A 22,585-nucleotide genomic window follows, 5' to 3' on the forward strand; every position below is an offset into this window, starting at 1 on the left:
TATTCCATGTAAATTTCTATGTAATTTGGGAAGCTGTATGCAAAAACTTTAATTGTATAAATCCAAAATTCAGTGTGTAACTATGACAGTAATTGTTTAAAACTATATATATATATGAGGATCACCCTGTGGCTAAACATGCCTTGGTGCACAGCCAGCACATCTTGGCACAGTGTTACACCGTCCGGATTATCTGGATACTTCCCACCAACACCAACCTATCCGAACTCCGGAGATGGGAACTTGCCCTTCAGTATATCCTCTCTTCTCGTCATCCGCCAGGCCTCAATCTCCGCTAATTTCAAGTTGCCGCCACTCATACCTCACCTGTCTTTCAACAACTTCTTTGCCTCTACACTTCTGCCTCGACTGACATCTCTGCCCAAACTCTTTGTCTTTAAATATGTCTGCTTGTGTCTGTATGAGTGGATGGATATGTGCGTGTGTATACCTGTCCTTTTTTCACCCTAAGGTAAGTCTTTCCGCTCCCGGGATTGGAATGACTCCTTACCCTCTCCCTTAAAACCCACTTCCTTTTGTCTTCCCCCCTCCTTCCCTCTTTCCTGATGAGGCAACAGTTTGTTGCGAAAGCTTGAATTTTGTGTGTATGTTTGTGTGTGTTTGTGTGTCTATCGACCTGCCAGCGCTTTCGTTCGGTAAGTCACCTCATCTTTGTTTTTATATATAATTTTTCCCATGTGGAATGTTTCCTTCTATTTTATATATATATATATATATATATATATATATATATATATATATATATATATATATATATATATATATATAAAGAGAGAGAGAGAGAGAGAGAGAGAGAGAGAGAGAGAGAGAGAGAGAGAGAGAGAGAGAGGCAATTTGTACGCTGCCAAAGCTCAGTCTCAGGTAAATCTTACTTCAGTCTTAGACCAAATATTGTATGAACAGACTTTTTAAGTTTTATGTTGGGCACCGAACAATTAGTGTGTGAAATAAAATCTATTGTCAACATGAAACACTGACACTTATTCAAACTATTGCATAAATTCCATGTGATGACGCAGTAACAACAAAATGAACCTATGGCATCATCAGGATGTAGCACCCCGGATTACGCAAGATATGTACACATTTGGTGGAGAATATTTGTATTAAAACATGGTTACTATACATTGTTTTTCTTGTGTTAAACAACAATACAGATCCCAAATTTCACCACAAAAACACTTTTGCCACATTTTACTACAACTGTAAACAGCTACTTAATTTTCTATACTAAACAGTCTTCAGAGCCGATGAAACTTCTTATCACATTTCATCTATCTGAAATGTAACTAACAAATTTCCTTAGCTTTGATTCATATGTCTTGTATTGGGAGAAGTTATGTTGCACTTACCTTAAATGCAACACCTTTGTTGTCATTGGATTGAAGTCACCCTTAAGAGCTCTGTATTCAAGTTCTATCTCAAGCTCATCTCTCCGTTTCTGTAGAGCTTCTTTTTCCTTCTTCAGAGATATTCACATTCACTTTCAAGTTTTTGCAATTTGACTGAAAGTTGCCCACCACCTATAAAAAGAGATATTCAGATTCTCTCACCTGGCTGATTCATGGTTTATAGCTGTATTTATCACATCTAAAATCGAAATAAGTAAGGAATAAGGTGCTTTATGGCAAAATGATTAATATAAATATGAATTTTGCATTCTCAGAACATTGTCAGTTTTTAAGCGGAGGTGTGTGTGTGTGGGGGCGGGAGGTGTAGGAAGGAGTGGGGGGCGGGGGGGGAGACAGAAGGTTGGAGGGGGAGAGGGGGCAGTAGGGGAGAGGAGGGGGAGAGGGGGCAGTAGGGGAGAGGAGGGGGAGAGGGGGCAGTAGGGGAGAGGAGGGGGAGAGGGGGCAGTAGGGGAGAGGAGGGGGAGAGGAAGCAGTAGGGGAGAGGAGGTGGAGAGGGGGCAGTAGTGGAGAGGACGGGAGAGGGAGGCAAGAGGGGGGAGAGAGGGAGGCAAGAGGGGGGAGAGAGGGAGGCAAGAGGGGGGAGAGAGGGAGGCAAGAGGGGGGGAGAGAGGGAGGCAAGAGGGGGGGAGAGAGGGAGGCAAGAGGGGGGGAGAGAGGGAGGCAAGAGGGGGGGAGAGAGGGAGGCAAGAGGGGGGGGAGAGGGAGGCAAGAGGGGGGGAGAGAGGGAGGCAAGAGGGGGGGAGAGAGGGAGGCCAGAGGGGGGGAGAGAGGGAGGCCAGAGGGGGGGAGAGAGGGAGGCCAGAGGGGGGGAGAGAGGGAGGCCAGAGGGGGGGAGAGAGGGAGGCCAGAGGGGGGGAGAGAGGGAGGCCAGAGGGGGGGAGAGAGGGAGGCCAGAGGGGGGGAGAGAGGGAGGCCAGAGGGGGGGAGAGAGGGAGGCCAGAGGGGGGGAGAGAGGGAGGCCAGAGGGGGGGAGAGAGGGAGGCCAGAGGGGGGGGAGAGGGAGGCCAGAGGGGGGGGAGAGGGAGGCCAGAGGGGGGGGAGAGGGAGGCCAGAGGGGGGGGAGAGGGAGGCCAGAGGGGGGGGAGAGGGAGGCCAGAGGGGGGGGAGAGGGAGGCCAGAGGGGGGGGAGGGAGGCCAGAGGGGGGGGAGAGGGAGGCCAGAGGGGGGGGGAGAGGGAGGCCAGAGGGGGGGGGAGAGGGAGGCCAGAGGGGGGGAGAGGGAGGCCAGAGGGGGGGGAGAGGGAGGCCAGAGGGGGGGGGAGAGGGAGGCAAGAGGGGGGGAGAGGGAGGCAAGAGGGGGGGAGAGGGAGGCAAGAGGGGGGGAGAGGGAGGCAAGAGGGGGGGGAGAGGGAGGCAAGAGGGGGGGAGAGGGAGGCAAGAGGGGGGAGAGGGAGGCAAGAGGGGGGAGAGGGAGGCAAGAGGGGGGAGAGGGGGCAGGAGGGGGGAGAGGGGGCAGGAGGGGGGAGAGAGAGGGGGCAGGAGGGGTGGAGAGAGAGGGGGCAGGAGGGGTGGAGAGAGAGGGGGCAGGAGGGGGGAGAGAGAGGGGGCAGGAGGGGGGAGGGAGAGGGGGCAGGAGGGGGGAGGGAGAGGAGGCAGGAGGGGGGGAGAGAGAGGGGGCAGGAGGGGGGGAGAGAGAGGGGGCAGGAGGGGGGGAGAGAGAGGGGGCAGGAGGGGAGGAGAGAGAGGGGGCAGGAGGGGGGGAGAGAGAGGGGCAGGAGGGGGGGAGAGAGAGGGGGCAGGAGGGGGGAGAGAGAGGGGGCAGGAGGGGGGAGAGAGGGGGGGCAGGAGGGGGGAGAGAGAGGGGGCAGGAGGGGGGAGAGAGAGGGGGCAGGAGGGGGGAGAGAGAGGGGGCAGGAGGGGGGAGAGAGAGGGGGCAGGAGGGGGGAGAGAGAGGGGGCAGGAGGGGGGAGAGAGAGGGGGCAGGAGGGGGGAGAGAGAGGGGGCAGGAGGGGGGAGAGAGAGGGGGCAGGAGGGGGGAGAGAGAGGGGGCAGGAGGGGGGAGAGAGAGGGGGCAGGAGGGGGGAGAGAGAGGGGGCAGGAGGGGGGAGAGAGAGGGGGCAGGAGGGGGGAGAGAGAGGGGGCAGGAGGGGGGAGAGAGAGGGGGCAGGAGGGGGGAGAGAGAGGGGGCATGAGGGGGAGTGAGAGGGGGAGAGAGAGGGGGCATGAGGGGGGAGTGAGAGGGGGCATGAGGGGGGAGTGAGAGGGGGCATGAGGGGGGAGAGAGAGGGGGAGAGAGAGGGGGAGAGAGAGGGGGAGAGAGAGGGGGAGAGAGAGGGGGAGAGAGAGGGGGAGAGAGAGGGGGAGAGAGAGGGGGAGAGAGAGGGGGAGAGAGAGGGGGAGAGAGAGGGGGAGAGAGAGGGGGCACGAGGGGGGAGAGAGGGGGGGCAGGAGGGGGGAGAGAGGGGGGCAGGAGGGGGGAGAGAGGGGGGCAGGAGGGGGGAGAGAGGGGGGCAGGAGGGGGGAGAGAGGGGGGCAGAAGGGGGGAGAGAGGGGGGCAGGAGGGGGGAGAGAGGGGGGCAGGAGGGGGGAGAGAGGGGGGCAGGAGGGGGGAGAGAGGGGGGCAGGAGGGGGGAGAGAGGGGGGCAGGAGGGGGGGCGAGGGGGGTCAGGAGGGGGGAGAGGGGGGTCACGAGGGGGGAGAGAGGTGGGTCAGGAGGGGGGAGAGAGGGGGGTCAGGAGGGGGGAGTGAGGGGGGGCGGGAGGGGGGAGTGAGGGGGGCGGGAGGGGGGAGTGAGAGGGGGCAGGAGGGGGGAGTGAGAGGGGGCAGGAGGGGGGAGTGAGAGGGGGCAGGAGGGGGGAGTGAGAGGGGGCAGGAGGGGGGAGTGAGAGGGGGCCGGAGGGGGGAGTGAGAGGGGGCCGGAGGGGGGAGTGAGAGGGGGCCGGAGGGGGGAGTGAGAGGGGGCCGGAGGGGGGAGTGAGAGGGGGCCGGAGGGGGGAGTGAGAGGGGGCCGGAGGGGGGAGTGAGAGGGGGCCGGAGGGGGGAGTGAGAGGGGGCCGGAGGGGGGAGTGAGAGGGGGCCGGAGGGGGGGAGAGAGAGGGGGCCGGAGGGGGGGAGAGAGAGGGGGCCGGAGGGGGGGAGAGAGAGGGGGCCGGAGGGGGGGAGAGAGAGGGGGCCGGAGGGGGGAGAGAGAGGGGGCCGGAGGGGGGAGAGAGAGGGGGCCGGAGGGGGGAGAGAGAGGGGGCCGGAGGGGGGAGAGAGAGGGGGCCGGAGGGGGGAGAGAGAGGGGGCCGGAGGGGGGAGAGAGAGGGGGGCCGGAGGGGGGAGAGAGAGGGGGCCGGAGGGGGGAGAGAGAGGGGGCCGGAGGGGGGAGAGAGAGGGGGCCGGAGGGGGGAGAGAGAGGGGGCCGGAGGGGGGAGAGAGAGGGGGCCGGAGGGGGGAGAGAGAGGGGGCCGGAGGGGGGAGAGAGAGGGGGCCGGAGGGGGGAGAGAGAGGGGGCCGGAGGGGGGAGAGAGAGGGGGCCGGAGGGGGGAGAGAGAGGGGGCCGGAGGGGGGAGAGAGAGGGGGCCGGAGGGGGGAGAGAGAGGGGGCCGGAGGGGGGAGAGAGAGGGGGCCGGAGGGGGGAGATAGAGGGGGCCGGAGGGGGGAGATAGAGGGGGCCGGAGGGGGGAGATAGAGGGGGCCGGAGGGGGGAGATAGAGGGGGCCGGAGGGGGGAGATAGAGGGAGCCCTCAAACTATTTATTGTAATATCCACAGATTAACAGAGGATGTTCTACAGATTTGTGGCTTCTAGCTGGTGAGCACAGCTGGGCATAAACTCAGCGATTAAGTTCCGAATAGAACATGAGAGGGCTGGGCTGATGGTAGCTAGCACCCTGTACTATCAGTAGACAAGTTAACTGAGATTGCTGTTATGGCTGTGCAAACTATTCCACTTTGGCACCTGATGGCACTAATGTTTGCTCTTATTGAAGTTATTAGCTATGACACCACAACACACTGCATGTCTTTTGTACTGACAGCAGCAACTACTACAGTAACATAATACTGATGATTGCACTATAACAAATTGGAATGTAATTCCATCTTCAGTACACACAAATCAGTTAATGATTGTGACACCACGTTTTGTTGGAATATGGTATGATTTCATTAAGCTGAACACCCTTAAGACACCTAGATATGTAATACATCAGGAAAGTATTGCATCAGATATGTGTCTCTTATCCCATTAAGATGGATAAATCACACAACAATTTTGTTGAGGTTTTGATCACACAATTGTTTCAAAACTTGAAAAGTAGTTTTGCAGCACTAACCACATTAAATAATAGGATACTTTGCCCACTCGTTAGGGAGAGAGAATTTATCGTAGTAATAAATGGGTTGATGGACACTATGTGATCAAAAGTATCTGGACACCTGGCTGAAAATGACTAACAAGTTCATGGCGCCCTCCATCAGTAATGCTAGAATTCAATATGGTGTTGACCCACCCTTAGCCTTGATGACAGCTACCACTCTCGCAGGCATACATTCATTTGAGTGCTGGAAGGTTTCTTGGGGAATGACAGCCCATTCTCCATGGAGTGCTGCACTGAGAAGAGGTATTGATGTCAGCCTGTGTGGCCTAGCACAAAGTTGGTGTTCCAAAACATCCCAAAGGTGTTCTATAGGATTCAGGTCAGAACTCTGCAGGCCAGTCCATTACAGCAATGTTACTGTCGTGTAACCACTCCGCCACAGGTCATGCATTATGAACAGGTGCTCGATCATGTTGAAAGATGCAGTCGCCATCCACAAATTGCTCTTCAACAGTGGGAAGCAAGAAGGTGCTTAAAACATCAATGTAGGCCTATACCCTGATAGTGACATACAGAATAACAAGGGAGGCAAGCCCCCTCTATGAAAACACGACCACACCTCCGAATTTTACTGTTGGCACTACACACGCTGGCACATAACGTTCACCAGGCATTCACCATATCCACACCCTGCCACTGGATGTGTGTACCATGATTCATCACTCCACACAATATTTTTCCATTTTTCAAGTGTCCACTGTTTACACTTCTTACACTAAGCGAGGCGTCGTTTGGCATTTACCGATGTGATGCGTGGCTTGTGAGCAGCCGCTCGACCATGAAATCAAAGGTTTCTCACCTCCCACGTAACTGTCATATCACTTGCAGTGGATCCTGATGCAGTTTGGAATTCCTGTGTGATGGCTTGGATATCTGTTTGTCTATTACATAGTATGAACCCTCTTCACTTGTCAGCGGTCTCTGTCAGTCAACAGATGAGGTCGGCCTGTACGCTTTTGCGCTATACTCATCCCTTCACATTTCCACTTCACTATCACATCGGAAACAGTGGACCTAGGTATGTTTAGGAGTGTGGAAATCTTGTGTACAGACATATGACACAAGTGACACCCAGTCACCTGACCATGTTTGAAGTCTGGAGTTCTGCGGAGCACCCCATTCTACTCTCTCACAATGTCTAATGACTGCTAAGGTCGCTGATATGGAGTACCTGGCAGTAGGTGGCAGCACAATGCACCTAATATGAAAAACATACGTTATTAGGAGTGTCCGGATACTTTTGACACATAGTGTAAATAGGAAGCATTTATCTCCACTGCACCCCAGGTTGTCTTCCAATAGGTATTGTTCTTTCTACCTTAAATGTATCTGTCAGCTATACCTCGAATTCCATCTAATGAAAGTAGTACTGGTCAACCATTCTGCTCCCTTGAAACTTATATTCATGTAGTTATAATGAATCTTAACCCGTAGTCTTTTCCTCTCTACATCTAATTTTCCCCAACCTGTTGGATAATAATGTAATAAATTTAATAGTTTCACGTCTCTGAGAGCCTAGCCCAAAAATTTTTGAATCAAAGCTGAAGCAGAGGAAGTAAGTTCTGGGAAAACATAACAGATAGTAATACTAAGATTGGCACAGGAAGTTATCTACAAGTATTTCCATCATGAGTTTGATGATCTATAACAAATCAGTGAGTCAGTGAAGGAAGGAAGAACGGAAGGAAAGAAGGTAAGAAGTAAGTTTAGTGTTTAACATGCGAGGATGTAAAGAGATGTAACTGCAATTCTTTCAAAAAAGAAATAAATAATCAGTGACAAAAATAATAATTAAGGTAATGAGGTAATAAAGAAAATGTTCAACAGCAGGTGATTCAAGTCTGCAATCAGATGGAACTCAGTTTAGCACAAGGTGTATAACAGACACAACAAATTCTCATGGTTTTCTACTGTGACTCTTCACTGCAGGTGAATTTATACTCATCTAAATCTAGCTGCAAGTACAGTATATCAATACCTTCCATTAACTTGCATTCAGTATTTAATTCACCTGGTCTGGGTCAGTGTATACTGGTCTACTGACAACTGTATTTTAAATTAAATTATACTTCAATATAAATAACAATAAATAAATCTCTGGTATTATGACCAATAAAAACATCAAAAACAACTGCATTTACACAGATAAGTATTATTATGCAACGTTAAAGTGAAGAATGTGCCAACTGTGCCAATAAGCAGTTAAAGAACAGCACCAAACTGATCATTAGTGGATACATGACTTTTGGACATGAAGAGTAAAAGCATACCTCCCCCATCCTGAAAATTTGCCACTTCTGCTTCTAATCTTTCAACAAGGTCTTTGTAGCCATCAAGAGTCTTTTGTAGTACTTCTATTCTGTTTGCCTGTTGTTGGGTCCGAGACATCGTTGAAGGAGATGCACAAAAGGTAAGTTCATTTTCATAACTATCCAGCTGTGATCTGTAACTGTCCCTTTCCTGAAATAAACTTTTTTTGTTTATTACAAAGGAAGAAACATGTATAACTCAAAATTCTTTTAAGTAACAAAATTTACACAATTCAATCAAACACAAAAAAATGACGAACAGCATAATAAAAAGAGAAATAGAGTCAATGACAATAGTCAATGATGAAGGGAATGTCTTTTTCAATGAATGAAACAATGACCTTGACTTTCTGTCAAATCATCACTAGCTGGCTTACCAAATTAAAAACTGTTAGGATGCAAGGTAAGAGTGTTGCTTGATTTTCTTAGTCATGTTTCTCTCTGCCCTGAATAACAAAATTTTCTAATCACTCGGGATCCCCAAAAATCTAGTAATTACGAGTCTGGGATATATAGAGGACAGAGGGGAACCAGAGATACTTTCACTCAAACGTCCAGGTCACTAGTTTTTGGTGGTACACCGGAGCATTGGGTGAAGATGGCAGAGTTTCCATTTGTCATGAAGTGGCATTTTAATGAATCCTATGAATCAGAGAATGAACCAATGTGCTGCGTCCTATGTGGAAATGACAACCAGCAAGCTATCTGTCTGCATGAATGGTCACCGACGAACTGTGGCCAAGAAACAAGTGGCCCACCCTGTTGCTGTGCATGCTGCCAAACATGACACCCTTCCAGAATGAGATTTTCACTCTGCAGTGGAGTGCGCACTGATATGAAACTTCCTGGCAGATTAGAACTGTGTGCCAGACCGAGACTCGAACTCAGGACTTTCACCTTTCGTGGGCAAGTGCTCTACCATAGGTTCGCAGAAGAGCTTCTGTGAAGTTTGGAAGATAGGAGATGAGGTACTGGCAGAAGTGAAGCTGTGAGGATGGGTTGTGAGTCGTGCTCCAGCAGCTCAGATGGTAGAGCACTTGCCTGTGAAAGGCATAGGTCCCGAGTTCGAGTCTCCGTCTGGCACACAGTTTTAATCTGCCAGGAAGTTTCATGACATCCTTCCAACCATCACCAGCTTTTCTGAAGTGTGCATGTGGGAACTTTTCCTGCAATATACCCCACGTTCCCGTAACCCTCCTGGCCTCAACCTTCATTAGTCATTGTCCTCTCCCATCCAGATCCTTCTCTGTTCCCATTCCAGCACTACACAGCTCTCTTTCCTCCATCATACCCAGTTTTTTTACTTCTCTCCTTTTTTGCTAACTCCCACCCCCACCCCACCTCTCCACTGCCCTCTGCCTAAACTCCCAACTGCACATACACTCCTGGAAATGGAAAAAAGAACACATTGACACCGGTGTGTCAGACCCACCATACTTGCTCCGGACACTGCGAGAGGGCTGTACAAGCAATGATCACACGCACGGCACAGCGGACACAACAGGAACCGCGGTGTTGGCCGTCGAATGGCGCTAGCTGCGCAGCATTTGTGCACCGCCGCCGTCAGTGTCAGCCAGTTTGCCGTGGCATACGGAGCTCCATCGCAGTCTTTAACACTGGTAGCATGCCGCGACAGCGTGGACGTGAACCGTATGTGCAGTTGACGGACTTTGAGCGAGGGCGTATAGTGGGCATGCGGGAGGCCGGGTGGACGTACCGCCGAATTGCTCAACACGTGGGGCGTGAGGTCTCCACAGTACATCGATGTTGTCGCCAGTGGTCGGCGGAAGGTGCACGTGCCCGTCGACCTGGGACCGGACCACAGCGACGCACGGATGCACGCCAAGACCGTAGGATCCTACGCAGTGCCGTAGGGGACCGCACCGCCACTTCCCAGCAAATTAGGGACACTGTTGCTCCTGGGGTATCGGCGAGGACCATTCGCAACCGTCTCCATGAAGCTGGGCTACGGTCCCGCACACCGTTAGGCCGTCTTCCGCTCACGCCCCAACATCGTGCAGCCCGCCTCCAGTGGTGTCGCGACAGACGTGAATGGAGGGACGAATGGAGACGTGTCGTCTTCAGTGATGAGAGTCGCTTCTGCCTTGGTGCCAATGATGGTCGTATGCGTGTTTGGCGCCGTGCAGGTGAGCGCCACAATCAGGACTGCATACGACTGAGGCACACAGGGCCAACACCCGGCATCATGGTGTGGGGAGCGATCTCCTACACTGGCCGTACACCACTGGTGATCGTCGAGGGGACACTGAATAGTGCACGGTACATCCAAACCGTCATCGAACCCATCGTTCTACCATTCCTAGACCGGCAAGGGAACTTGCTGTTCCAACAGGACAATGCACGTCCGCATGTATCCCGTGCCACCCAACGTGCTCTAGAAGGTGTAAGTCAACTACCCTGGCCAGCAAGATCTCCGGATCTGTCCCCCATTGAGCATATTTGGGACTAGATGAAGCGTCGTCTCACGCGGTCTGCACGTCCAGCACGAACGCTGGTCCAACTGAGGCGCCAGGTGGAAATGGCATGGCAAGCCGTTCCACAGGACTACATCCAGCATCTCTACGATCGTCTCCATGGGAGAATAGCAGCCTGCATTGCTGCGAAAGGTGGATATACACTGTACTAGTGCCGACATTGTGCATGCTCTGTTGCCTGTGTCTATGTGCCTGTGGTTCTGTCAGTGTGATCATGTGATGTATCTGACCCCAGGAATGTGTCAATAAAGTTTCCCCTTCCTGGGACAATGAATTCACGGTGTTCTTATTTCAATTTCCAGAAGTGTAGATGCCCTACCCTCTTTCCACCTCATTCCTGCGTGCTTCCCAACAGAATGTCACTGTCTGCCACACCTACCATACTATCACTCCTCCTTACCCCCACCCAGTCGCCACTCCCATCACGTGCTGATGCTGCCACTCGCAGTGTGGCCTCAGTTGCCTGAGACTGCAGTCATGTGTGAGAGTTGTGTTTGCCTGAGTGTATATGTGGGTGTCTGTCATCTAATTTTGACAAAAGCCTTAGTGGCTGAAAGCTATATTTGTGACAGTCCTTGTGTAGTGCCTATCTGTGACTCAGCATCTCCTCTGTATGGTGAGTGGCAATTTCCCTCTTCACAGTATTGTTACATCCCATCCTGGATTTTCCACTGTTAGAGAATATGAAGAACATCACTTTGCCTCTGGCTGGAAATGTCTTAACTTCTGAGGAACACCTACTGGGATTCAGAGTTGAGTTGACAACTCTCTGAGGCAAGCAAGATGGTTTTTGACATACTCTTGTAGAAAAAAAGTGTCACTGCTTTGGTAAAAACAGTAAATTATGTGAATGTTACAAAGTCAATAAAAATATTACAGTAACATTCAGAGTTAAAAACTCACTTTTAAAGAAATCCTACTTTTAACAACTATTCCTGTCTGTGCTGGTGAAACTCCCATATGAACTATTTTATTCCTCCCTATATTTAATGAACCCCACTTTCAGACAAAGTGGTCTTCTAAGGAATAAACAGAAAAAATTCTGCAAATTAAAATCCAGTTTTTATGCAATTCCTAACGTGTCCAAGGGAGTGTCATGCAATAAGAGTAAAAGGTAATTGATTCTTTGAGTCAGCCTGTACCTAGATCATTGTCTTTTCATCAACAACTCCATTTCCCTTGTAATGATGCCAGAAAATGTGTCAAATTGATCAGAAAGCAATTTCTGCCCTGCATATCATGTGGCCTCGGTCATATGATCTGATGTCACAGTAACTGAATCTATGAAGTGTGAGCTGAGAAGTGTAGTTGTTTAATGTCAAATTTATCAATTTACTTCAGTAGAGTTATGACCTGCAAACATAGAAAGCTAACAATTTAGCAAAACCTAATCATCATCCACAATGTTGAAGATAAATGTAACAAAAAACTTTTCAACATGATTTGGCACAGTCTTCACTGTGCAGCATATTCAAAAGAAAGAAGCAATCTTACTTGCCGATCCTAGTGCTTTGTTTGGATCCAAAAGGAAGAACATTCACATGTCAATGTTCAATGATGTGGAATTTTTTTTTTATTTTTTATTTTTACGGTGTCAAGGAACGAGATGTGGCAGCATTCCTATAAGTGGGAATATATGGCAATAGCACATGAAATTTCCCTGAAGAAAACAATCAACTATTTTTGATTTTTAAATAAAGAGTATATATAAGACACCTTTACTTTGGTGTATTGGCGTATATTTCCAATTTTGTTTTTGTAATGAGTATAACCCACCCACTACATTATTGCACTTCGCCTCCCATGGCTGTTATCAGAAACCCATCGTGACATTGCAGTAAACAAGTACAGTAGTGACAAAGGAAAACAAATCACATTGTGAATGATTTCAGGAGAGTTGGGCATTACTATCGTCAAGTGGTTCAGTGTGCTCTTGTGAACTACCATGATAAAAACTCATGATAAGCTGACTGAAGTGCCCTCACTCCCAGGTGCAATAATTGTGGTTAATACATATTAGTAAAACAAATATCGCACTAGACTGATTTGTGATCACTACAGATAAAACTCTGCTTTAAAAATAATTTTGTTTAATGGGAAATAAACCAATTTCTTTTGTCAGTGCTGGATGTCACATGAAAGACATGGTGAGTAGTATTTGCTTGGACTGAGTCCATCTACATATTGGCAAAAATGAAATTGCAAATATCTGCCAAAACACCAGAAAAATGCACCTGACAACACTTAAAAGAAAACATACACACAGGATATTTAAAAAAAAGTTTTCCAAAAATGTGAGAGGTGGTAAAACAGACCAAAGCAAGGAAAAAATGTCCAATAAACATGGGCTCTAAAATCCGTACCTTAAGAGCTATGTGCACTTGTTCAGTAGAAAATATACATTTTATACTAGCACAGAACAACAAGTGCTTATTTCCCCTTTTAGAGCCCATGTTTACTGGAATTTTTATCTTGTTCTGATCCATTCTACCACCTTTCAAAACATAAAATAATTTTTGCAACAATTGCAACAACCCACCTATAGCTGACTGATGTGTGGCACATAGAACCACACAATAGAAAACAGTATTTACACTAGCTTTCGAGCTCTTGCTCCTTCTCTAGTAAAATTACGCATTTTTGTGCACACAACCACATGGAATGTTTGTTTCTCTAGTAATATTACACATAATCACACACACAACCACACAAAAGGTGTATATGTGTAATTTTATTAGACAAAAAGCAAGTGCTTGAAAGCCAATGTAAAGACTGTTTTCTGTTGCATGTTTCTTTTCGTGCATGTACTGTATTTAAAGTTGTAGCACAAGACATTGGTAAGTTTGTAATTAAATGGCACTTATATCACTTAAACATCCTTGAATTATTATTTTGGGTCATTCCTTCCATGCACTTGGCTTAAACCCACATTTAAGGGAAACTGCTGTTGAAAGAAAAATATTTCGGTCTTCTGAGGGTCATTAAAAAGGGCTTTTGTTATAATACCTATCATAATACTCTGGTTAATGGTTTCATTATTTAAATGTATTGTTAGCAAGAAGGAAAATATTGGAATTTGCACTGTGTAGCATTAAATTTGTTAATACTCTAAGCAAGAAATATAGAAAGACGAGTTGATTGTTGCAAAATAATTAGTAATAAAACACTCATTATCTAGAGAAGTATGTATTTTCTTCGAATATCAGTGTCCCTGAATTTCAGGGACGGAAATTCTCTCTCCAACATATTCTGGACCCTGGACTTAAACCTTTGTTAGTCTCACCCCACTCCCCTTCTCATCTTTATGTTTGTCAGAATTTTATCTTATTCCAATATACATTTATTTATTTCATCTTCCGCATGTGTGTGTCCCCTTTTTCCTCTTTCTCTCTTTTCTTTCTTCTTCATCTCTACCTCCATTATTTTCACATATTTTAAATTCCCTTTAATCCATCATTACTTCACACACTCTCTCTTGTATCACCTTTTGAGCTGTGGATGGTGTAATGCACTAATTCCTACCTTCAATACTGTTCCATCCCTTTTTCATATCCAAGCTCCCTAACCATTTCCTTATTCCTCCATGAAGAGGGAAAGGCTGGTAGGAGTTAAGAGTACTACGATCAGTTCTATTGTGTTTGCACCGAAAGTAGGCAAGTTGTTCCTCCTAGTTGCAATTATTATACTAGGGCTATCCACAAAGTACATTAAGTTTTCGTTTGTGTCTGTTAGGGGCGGGGCTAGTGCGGCCATCTTGGTGTCATGGCATTCCGCCACTCAGTCGGCATCCTGCCGTGCTAGTGAGAGGTTCGTGCTGTACTCCGTTGAGTTACTGTGACAGTTTGAAATGTCAGCATTGATTGAAAATGCCGCAAAGTGTGAAGTGCACGCTGTAATAAGGTTTCTGACTGCAAAAAACTGTACACCGATAGAAATCTATCGGCAGCTTTGTGAAGTGTGTGGGGACAACATAATCACTGAAGGTGGAGTGCATCAATGGGTCATAAAGTTTAAAAATGGCCGAAAGTGGAAGACCCAGCATAGTGACTGCCGAACTTGTCGAAAAAGTCGATGCTGAGGTCCGTGAAAACCGTAATTTCACAATAACTGAACTCTCTATGAGTTTTCCACAAATTTCACAAAGTTTGTTGCACGAAATCATTACCGAAAAGCTTGGTTACCACAAGTTTTGTGCAAGGTGGATACCAAAAATCTTGACAGAGATTCACAAAAATCAGCGAATGGCTGCAGCGTTAACGTTTTTGGACGCTTACGAGAAAGATGGCAACTCATTACTCGATCGCATCATTACTGGTGACGAAACATGGGTTAAGCATGTGAACTGCGAGACAAAATTGCAGTCAATGCAGTGGGGGCACACAAATTCCCCCCAAAAACCCAAGAAATGCATGCAGACAATGTCGGCAAGGAAGGTGATGGCGACTGTCTTTTGGGACAGAAAAGGTGTGATTTTTGTGGATTTCCAGGAAAGAGGCACTACAATAAACTCTCAAAGGTATTGCCAAACTCTGCACAACCTCAGAAGAGCAATACAAAACAAGCGCAGGGGAAAGTTGGGCTCAAAGATCTTGCTGACTCACGACAATGCCCGGGCCCATAAGGCAAATGCCACACGTGAAGTTTTCAAATCTTTTAAGTGGGAGTTGTTTCCTCATCCGCCGTACAGTCCCGACCTGGCACCGAGCGACTTCCACTTATTCCCAGGAATGAAGAAGTGGTTGGCTATGCAGCGTTTTGATGACAACACACAGCTTCAAGAAGAGGTAACCACATGGTTGAAGACGCAGGCGGCCGAATTTTATGATGAAGGAATTTCCAAGCCCGTCCATCGCTACAATAAGTGCCTTAATTTAAATGGCAACTATGTAGAAAAGTAGTATTTAAGTATGGCTTTCACCTGTATATAATAAAAAAAATTCCAATACTTTATTTATTTTTAATTCTAAAACGTAATGTACTTTGTGGATAGCCCTCGTAGTATCTTTACAGACAAGTTTTCTGAATAAACTCATATCACAAAAGCAACTGTAAATGGTCTCTCAGACCATGACACGCAGTTCATAAAGCTTATTAACACTTATTAAGGCTAATACTTTTTGAAACTAAATGTGGGGGATGTATTAATATAAAGAAATATGAGTATTTCAGGAGACTGTTCAAAGCATGAACTTATGGCTTGAACGAAAATACAATACATTCACTAGTAAAACTGTAATCTAATAACATTTTCCCCTAAAAGTAACTCGGATCAAGTAGATACCAACAAGAAAGAAAAGGGAATAGCACCTGGATTACTTTAAGAATAAATGAATCTTGTAGGACAAAAAGGAAACATTCTGTAATTTTGGAAAAGTTATGATGTCAGTGAAGCACATTAAAAGGAGTATCATACCTGTGAAGAAAATAATCCTAACATCCAACCTAATGTATTAAGCGATATTACGAAAAGGATAGTTACTACTCATCATATAGAGGAGATGCTGAGTCACAGTTTGGCACAACAAAAACACTGTTACAGATAAGCTTTCGGCCAACAAGGCTTTTGTCGAAAATAGATGGCATGCATGTGCCCACGCACGCGCGCACTCACTCACTCACTCACTCACTCGCTCACTCAAAGATTGCAGTGTCTCTAGCTGCTGAAGCCACACTGCGAGCAGCAGCAACAGTTGCAGTACGTGATGGAGTGGCAACTGGGTGGGAGTAAGGAGGAGGCTGGCGTGGGGAGAAGGTAGTGGCGGGGTACAGTGAAGTGGTGCTGGGCAGCTGGAGAGAGGGTAAGGCAGTTAGGTACAATCGGGAGGTTAGACAGATGGCAAGGGAGAAGTGGGGGAGGTGGGGGGGGGGGGGGGTAGCAGAAAAGGAGAGAAGTAAAAAGACTGGGTATGTTGGTGGAATGAGGGCTATGTTGTGCCAGAATGAGAAAAGGGAAGGAGCTGGATAGGCGAGGACAATGACTAATGAAGGTGGAGGCCAGGAGGGTTGCGGGAACATAGGATATATTGCAGGCAGAGTTTCCACCTGCGCAATTCAGAAAAGCTGGTGAAGGTTGGAAGGTTTCTTATGGTGCAGGCTGTGAGGCAATCACTGAAATCAAAGATGTCATGTTGGGCCGCGTGCTCAGAAACAGGGTGGTCCACTTGTTTCTTAGCCAGAGTTTGTCGGTGGCCATTCATGTGGACAGACAGCTTGTTGATTGTCATGCCCACATAGAATGCAGCAAAGTGGTTGCAGCTTAGCTTGTAGATCACATGACTGTTTTTACAGGTATCCCTGCCTTTGATGGGACATGTGATGTTTGTGACCATACTGGAGTAGGTGGTGGTGGTGGTGGTGGTGGTGGTGGTGGGAGTATGTATGGGACAGGTCTTGCATCTAGGTCTATTACAGGGATATGAGCCATGAGGTAAGGGGATGGGAGCAGGGAATACCATAGGGGGCAGAACACTTCTCATTGCAGGGCATGATGAGAGTTCAAAACCCTGGAGGAGAATGTAATTCAGCTGCTCCAGTCCTATGCGGTACCGAGTTATGAGGGAAATGCTCCTCTGTGGCTGGATGGTGAGACTTTGAGAGGTGGTGGGAGACTGGCAAAATAAAGCAAGCGGGATTTGTTTTTGTACAAGGTTGGGAGGATAATTACGATCTGTGAAGGCGTCAGTGAGACCCTTGGTATATTTCGAGAGGGACCGCTCGTCATTGCAGATGTGACGGCCATGGGTGTCTAGGCTGTATGGAAGAGACTTCTTGGTATGGAACTGGTGGCAGCTGTCAAAGTGGAGGTACGGCCCAGTTCCATCTGTTACTGATAACAGTGGAGTAGTTCAATTAAGTAAATAATGCCGGGGAATAACTCAGGCTTGCCTTTGCAGATAATTTCAGAAGCACAGATATGAAACTTACTTATATTACTGGAAGAAGTAACATCAACCATAAAATCTTCATTCCCTACGATCATCCAACAATGATACTGTCCTGTAGACTATAACATGATCAGTGACCAAATTGATGGTGATGCTGAGCCTATTTGATAAAAAGTTAATATTATGGAACTGATAGATAGCTACTTACCATATAGAGGGGATGTTGAGTTGTAGACAGGCACAACAAAAGGGCTGCTATACATTTAACCCTTAACTGGAATTGTGGGTCATTTTGGACTCGGCAACAACAATAAAACCACCTAACAACGGAAATGTTGAAGTTTCAATTTGGTGCGCCAATGTAATCTAAGTACATTGCGAAGTGCACCAGGGACTGGGAGCTCGCTGCTTGAAATTTACTGGAAGTGGATGTAAGTGCCATTCCTGGGTCCAATTTGACCAGCAAATTACAAATACAGGATTTGTTTTAGTCAATGTATACTGACTTATTTTGTGGTGTTTCAGGCACTTTATTGCCACAATGCAGTGGGGTCTAACTGAAAAAGAAATCTGTGAACTATTATTAGACGAAAATTATTCAGACACAGAATCTTTAAGTGATTTTGAACCTTGTGATGAAGAGAACATAAGTGACGACATAAGTGATGACGAAAATACACAAAAAGAAAATTTCTTCTGATTCAAGCAATTCATCGTCTGATGATTCAGTAGAGAGAGATAGCCGGCTGTCACGTAATGCATATTTTTGAGGTAAAAATCGATTCAAGTGGTCTACTCATCCACCAGCTAGGAAAGAGTAGAAGCCACAACATCATCACTCACCTGCCTGGTCTATCGGTACAGCTCATGAAAAACAGAACAGGTCACCAACTGAATCATGTCAGTTGCTGATATCAATGAAATGATCACACATATTTGCACTCACACTAATCAGAAAATTACAAAATATTCAGAAAAGCATAAAACTAATGCTACTTACACTAACCATGTGAGAGTTATGGAAATGAAAGCATTCTTTGGGTTGTTGTTATCAGGTGTATTCAAATCTGGACATGAAGATATAGAAAGTTTATGGGCAACTGATGGAACAGGCCAAGATATATTCAGAATAATGATGTCAGTAAAGCCATTTATGTTCCTGTTATTTGCTTTGAGATTTGACGATCTGAATTCTAGGGAAGAAAGAAGAACTTATGATCACACTGCTCTCGTCTCAGAAATATTTGGAAATTTAATTCAGAACTGTTCAAAAAACCATAGCTGCTCAGAATATTTTACAGTTGATGAAATGATTTGCCCTTTTAGAGCGAAATGTTTTTTCAGGGTTCATACAATATTTGGAAATTTCATTCAGAACTGTTCAAAAAACCATAGCTGCTCAGAATATTTTACAGTTGATGAAATGATTTGCCCTTTTAGAGCGAAATGTTTTTTCAGGGTTCATACAAAATCAAAGCCTGCTAAATATGGCATCAAGATTATGTACCTTTGTGACACTTAAACACACTATTTATACAATGATTTCATATATATGGGCAAAGCAATCACTAATAAAACAACCCAACTTTCAGTTCCAACACAGAATGTACTGCAGCTTGCAGAACCTTTATTTGGAACAAACAGAAATATAACTGCCGATAACTGGTTCTCTTCTGTGGACCTGGTTGACAAACTGATTGAAAATGGTTTGACTTATGTTGGAGTGATGCGCAAAAATAAAAGGAAAATACTACCCGAATTTTTAGCCAATAAACAACGGGTAGTAGGCTCTACGTTATTTAATTTCATGAAGAATAAAACATTGGCATCTTATGTCCCAAAAAAGAATCGAAGCGTAGTGGTGATCTCATCAATGCAAGTTGACAATTCCAGTCAATGAAAACAGTGGAAAACCTGAGATAATTGAATTTTACAACAGAAAAAATGGTGGTACTGATACACTAAATCAGAAATGCACCACTTATTCAGTCTCGAAAAACTCATCACAGGCGATGTGTAGTTTTTTCAGCAATACTGAATGTTGCGAGTACAAATGGATTCATATTATGGAAGGCATCAAATGGTGGAAAATGTATAAAACTTAATCATTACATAAAAGAAATTTGACTAAATTTGATAAGGCCATTTATCACAGAAAGAAAGATGGTGTATTATTCATTTTCAGCAGATTTGAAGAGTAGGATAGATAGTTTTCTAGGGGAAGCTGATGAACTGCAAAATGACCTATGACTAGAAAATTCACTTGTAATCAAAGTAGCTCACAAGAAAGAGGAAGATGTTATTTATGTGGTCCTAAAACTGACAGCAATCACAAAAATGCAACAAATGTTTTAAATTCATCTGTGAACGACATGTAGGAAAAGAGAGAGAGAGAGAGAGAGAGAGAGAGAGAGAGAGAGAGAGAGTTCTGTACCAAGTGCCATTCTTAGTTCAGGTACTGATATAGATAACATTTGGACACTTCCATGTATCATTTTCATTAATCAAGGGGAATTTGTGAGAAATTCCATAGTACATCTAGGTCTTTTAATCTAAGCCTCTTTTGCAATCATATAGCATTACAACATAAGGTACTAAAAATTCTTGTAAAATATGAGACAAAGGACTTAAAGTTAAAAAAATAACACAATCTAAAATTTTTGCTCAATAGAAGTTGATTTATATTTGAAATAAAACTTATTTTAATACAATCAGTACATATTTACATATGAATTATATCTTTTATGGGGATCATGTTGAATTTTTATTCAAGGATCCATTTCGACCTGAGATTCCAGTTATGTTCGTCAAAATATCGATTCCAGTTAAGGGTTAAGCTTTTGGTCAAAAGACCCTCTTCTAAAGTAAAAAACACATACACACACACATTCATGCAAGCGCAACTCACATACACATTGCCACCATCTCTGGTCACCGAGACTGGACTCTTGTTGTGCACATCTGCGATTCAACATCTCCTCAATATGTTGAGTTGGACTCGGTCTTTTTCATAATATTGTCATTATTCCATTGTTTAAGATAATGTTTACCTATATTAAGAAGATCAGTGGTCTTATAATGCACTGTTGGTGCACACTCAATATTAATTTTATTTCTGTTGAACATTTGCCAACAACTCTGATAACAAACTGGGATGTGTCAGTTATAATTATTTAAGGCAATCATATCTGTAAAGGTAATGCATATGATCAGAGTTTGGTATTTCGTGGATATCTAGGAAAATAGGCTCTATATCCTCACCTGCCCCTATTATTTAGAAGATGCAGTGGGTAAATAAAGCAAGCTGTGTTTCACATGAGTTGTTTTTCCTAAAACTGTGCTTATTCTCTGATAGAAGCTTTTTTTCCTAGACACATCAGAATGTTCAGCTCACAACACATTTTAGCATTCTGTAACAGACAGATGTTAGTGGCACACTGTTCTTTTCCTGTTTTTTACTCTGCCTAACAAAAGTTGAACAGCCAGTTATCAATGTAACTTCATACATGTATACACTATTGGTGGACATGTAAACAATTAAGAGATGCAGTTTTCTGCAACGATAAAACGGCCACCAGAGTAAATTAGTGTTGTTCGTGTGTTATGTTGTTATCAGACCTGGTAGGGTATATAAGGGGCACGAACAGTGCCAAATGTGGAGTGATGACTGAAGGACATGAAGATGCTGCGTATTCGTGTAAAACAGTGTTAGCATCACATGACAGAGTTATGACGGCAATCAGAGAGGAGGTCCTACTCTTTCAAAGTTTTGGTGTTTCTTCTGGTGTCATGATATGGGGAGCTATCATGTATGACTTCAGATCATGGCTTGTATTAATAGAGGATACTGACTGCACAGTGGTACTTCACACACATCCCTCACATGTGCCATTTATCAACAGGGCAATACTTGTCCACATATGGAATGTAACTGTATGAACTGCCTGTGTGATGGCAAACAAGATCCCCAGATCTTTTCTCAATAGACAATGTGTGGGACCAGCTCAGATCTCAACTCTGTCCCAGTGTCGGTATTCAGAACATCAAGGACCAGTTACAGCAGTTGTGGGCCAGCTTGCAATAGGAGAGGATACAACAGCTTTACGACAACCTTCCCAACCAAATCAGTGGGTAAACCCAGGCCAGAGAGAATGGAACACCATACTGATAAGTGAGCTCGTAATGTCAAGTTATACGTAAATATGACTCAATTTTTAATCACTAAAATAACATCACAGACATCTCAACTTGTTAAGTTTCATTTCATTTTCTCCTCCCCTTCAGGGTGTTTCACTTTTTTTGTCACACAGCGGATAATTAGTCGTACGAGGATTTTGGAGCACAATACATTCTCAACAAATATGAGTAAGTAAATCTAAAAGGTGTTGCAATAACAGGGCTAATTATTTGAATATATCTCATTTACAGGTTTATGCAATGGTCAAACATTTGTTTGGTAATGTCAACACATACTGTTTGTTTTGACTTTTAGCAATGAGACATGGATTTTCAATGGGAAAACAGATCAAACACAAAGATACTCAGTGAGCAATGGACAGATGCACAATGGGAGTTATTAGAAAAAAATGTGGATCAGGGAACAAATTGGAGTGTGAAATGTTAAGTATAGCTGGAATGAAAATAAAACGTAGGTGGGCAAGCAAATGGGTGGTAAACTACACAAGGAGGGTCCCCCCCCCCCAAGAGATAAGAAAAGGGAAAAAACTAACAGAAAGTAGGTAGGGGACATCAGTAAAACTGTTTTAGTAAAAAGAATGTATTTACAGTAGCAGAAGAGTGGAATGCATTGAGAAGTCAGAAGGAGGTCTGGTGAATACAAGGACATATCACATTCCTGATGATGAAAGTTTCTTAATGTCAGTGACTTTTAATATTTAACATCTGCACATCCTAAGAATGATAAAAATACTGTTTACACTACATTTCATTCTCTTGATGTCAAATGATACAGGAAACCATACTTCCTCCTGTTCACTGTCTACCAGATACTAGCCACTTACTGTCAGTACCTTGCAATGATATTTCCACTCATAGTACTCACCTATTGATTCTACAACTGGTTGTGCATATTTTATGCATAGTTCCATAACTGACATCAGTATTCCAAGATATATCATCAGAGTTATGTGTCTGGTACCAAA

The 22,585-nt window shown here is 45.5% G+C and overlaps 1 protein-coding gene across 1 annotated transcript in view; it reads right to left on the reverse strand.

Annotated features, from left to right (window-relative positions):
- The window catches only part of LOC124804899 (mitotic spindle assembly checkpoint protein MAD1), a 104,396-nt gene that overhangs the window by 28,369 nt on the left and 53,442 nt on the right, over positions 1 to 22,585 (reverse strand). Inside the window, 3 exon segments of the mRNA XM_047265272.1 lie at positions 1,374 to 1,492; positions 1,495 to 1,544; positions 8,006 to 8,195. Coding sequence (XP_047121228.1) covers positions 1,374 to 1,492; positions 1,495 to 1,544; positions 8,006 to 8,195 — 359 coding nt within the window.

Source organism: Schistocerca piceifrons, chromosome 7, assembly GCF_021461385.2.
Source record: "Schistocerca piceifrons isolate TAMUIC-IGC-003096 chromosome 7, iqSchPice1.1, whole genome shotgun sequence".
NCBI lineage: Eukaryota > Metazoa > Arthropoda > Insecta > Orthoptera > Acrididae > Schistocerca > Schistocerca piceifrons.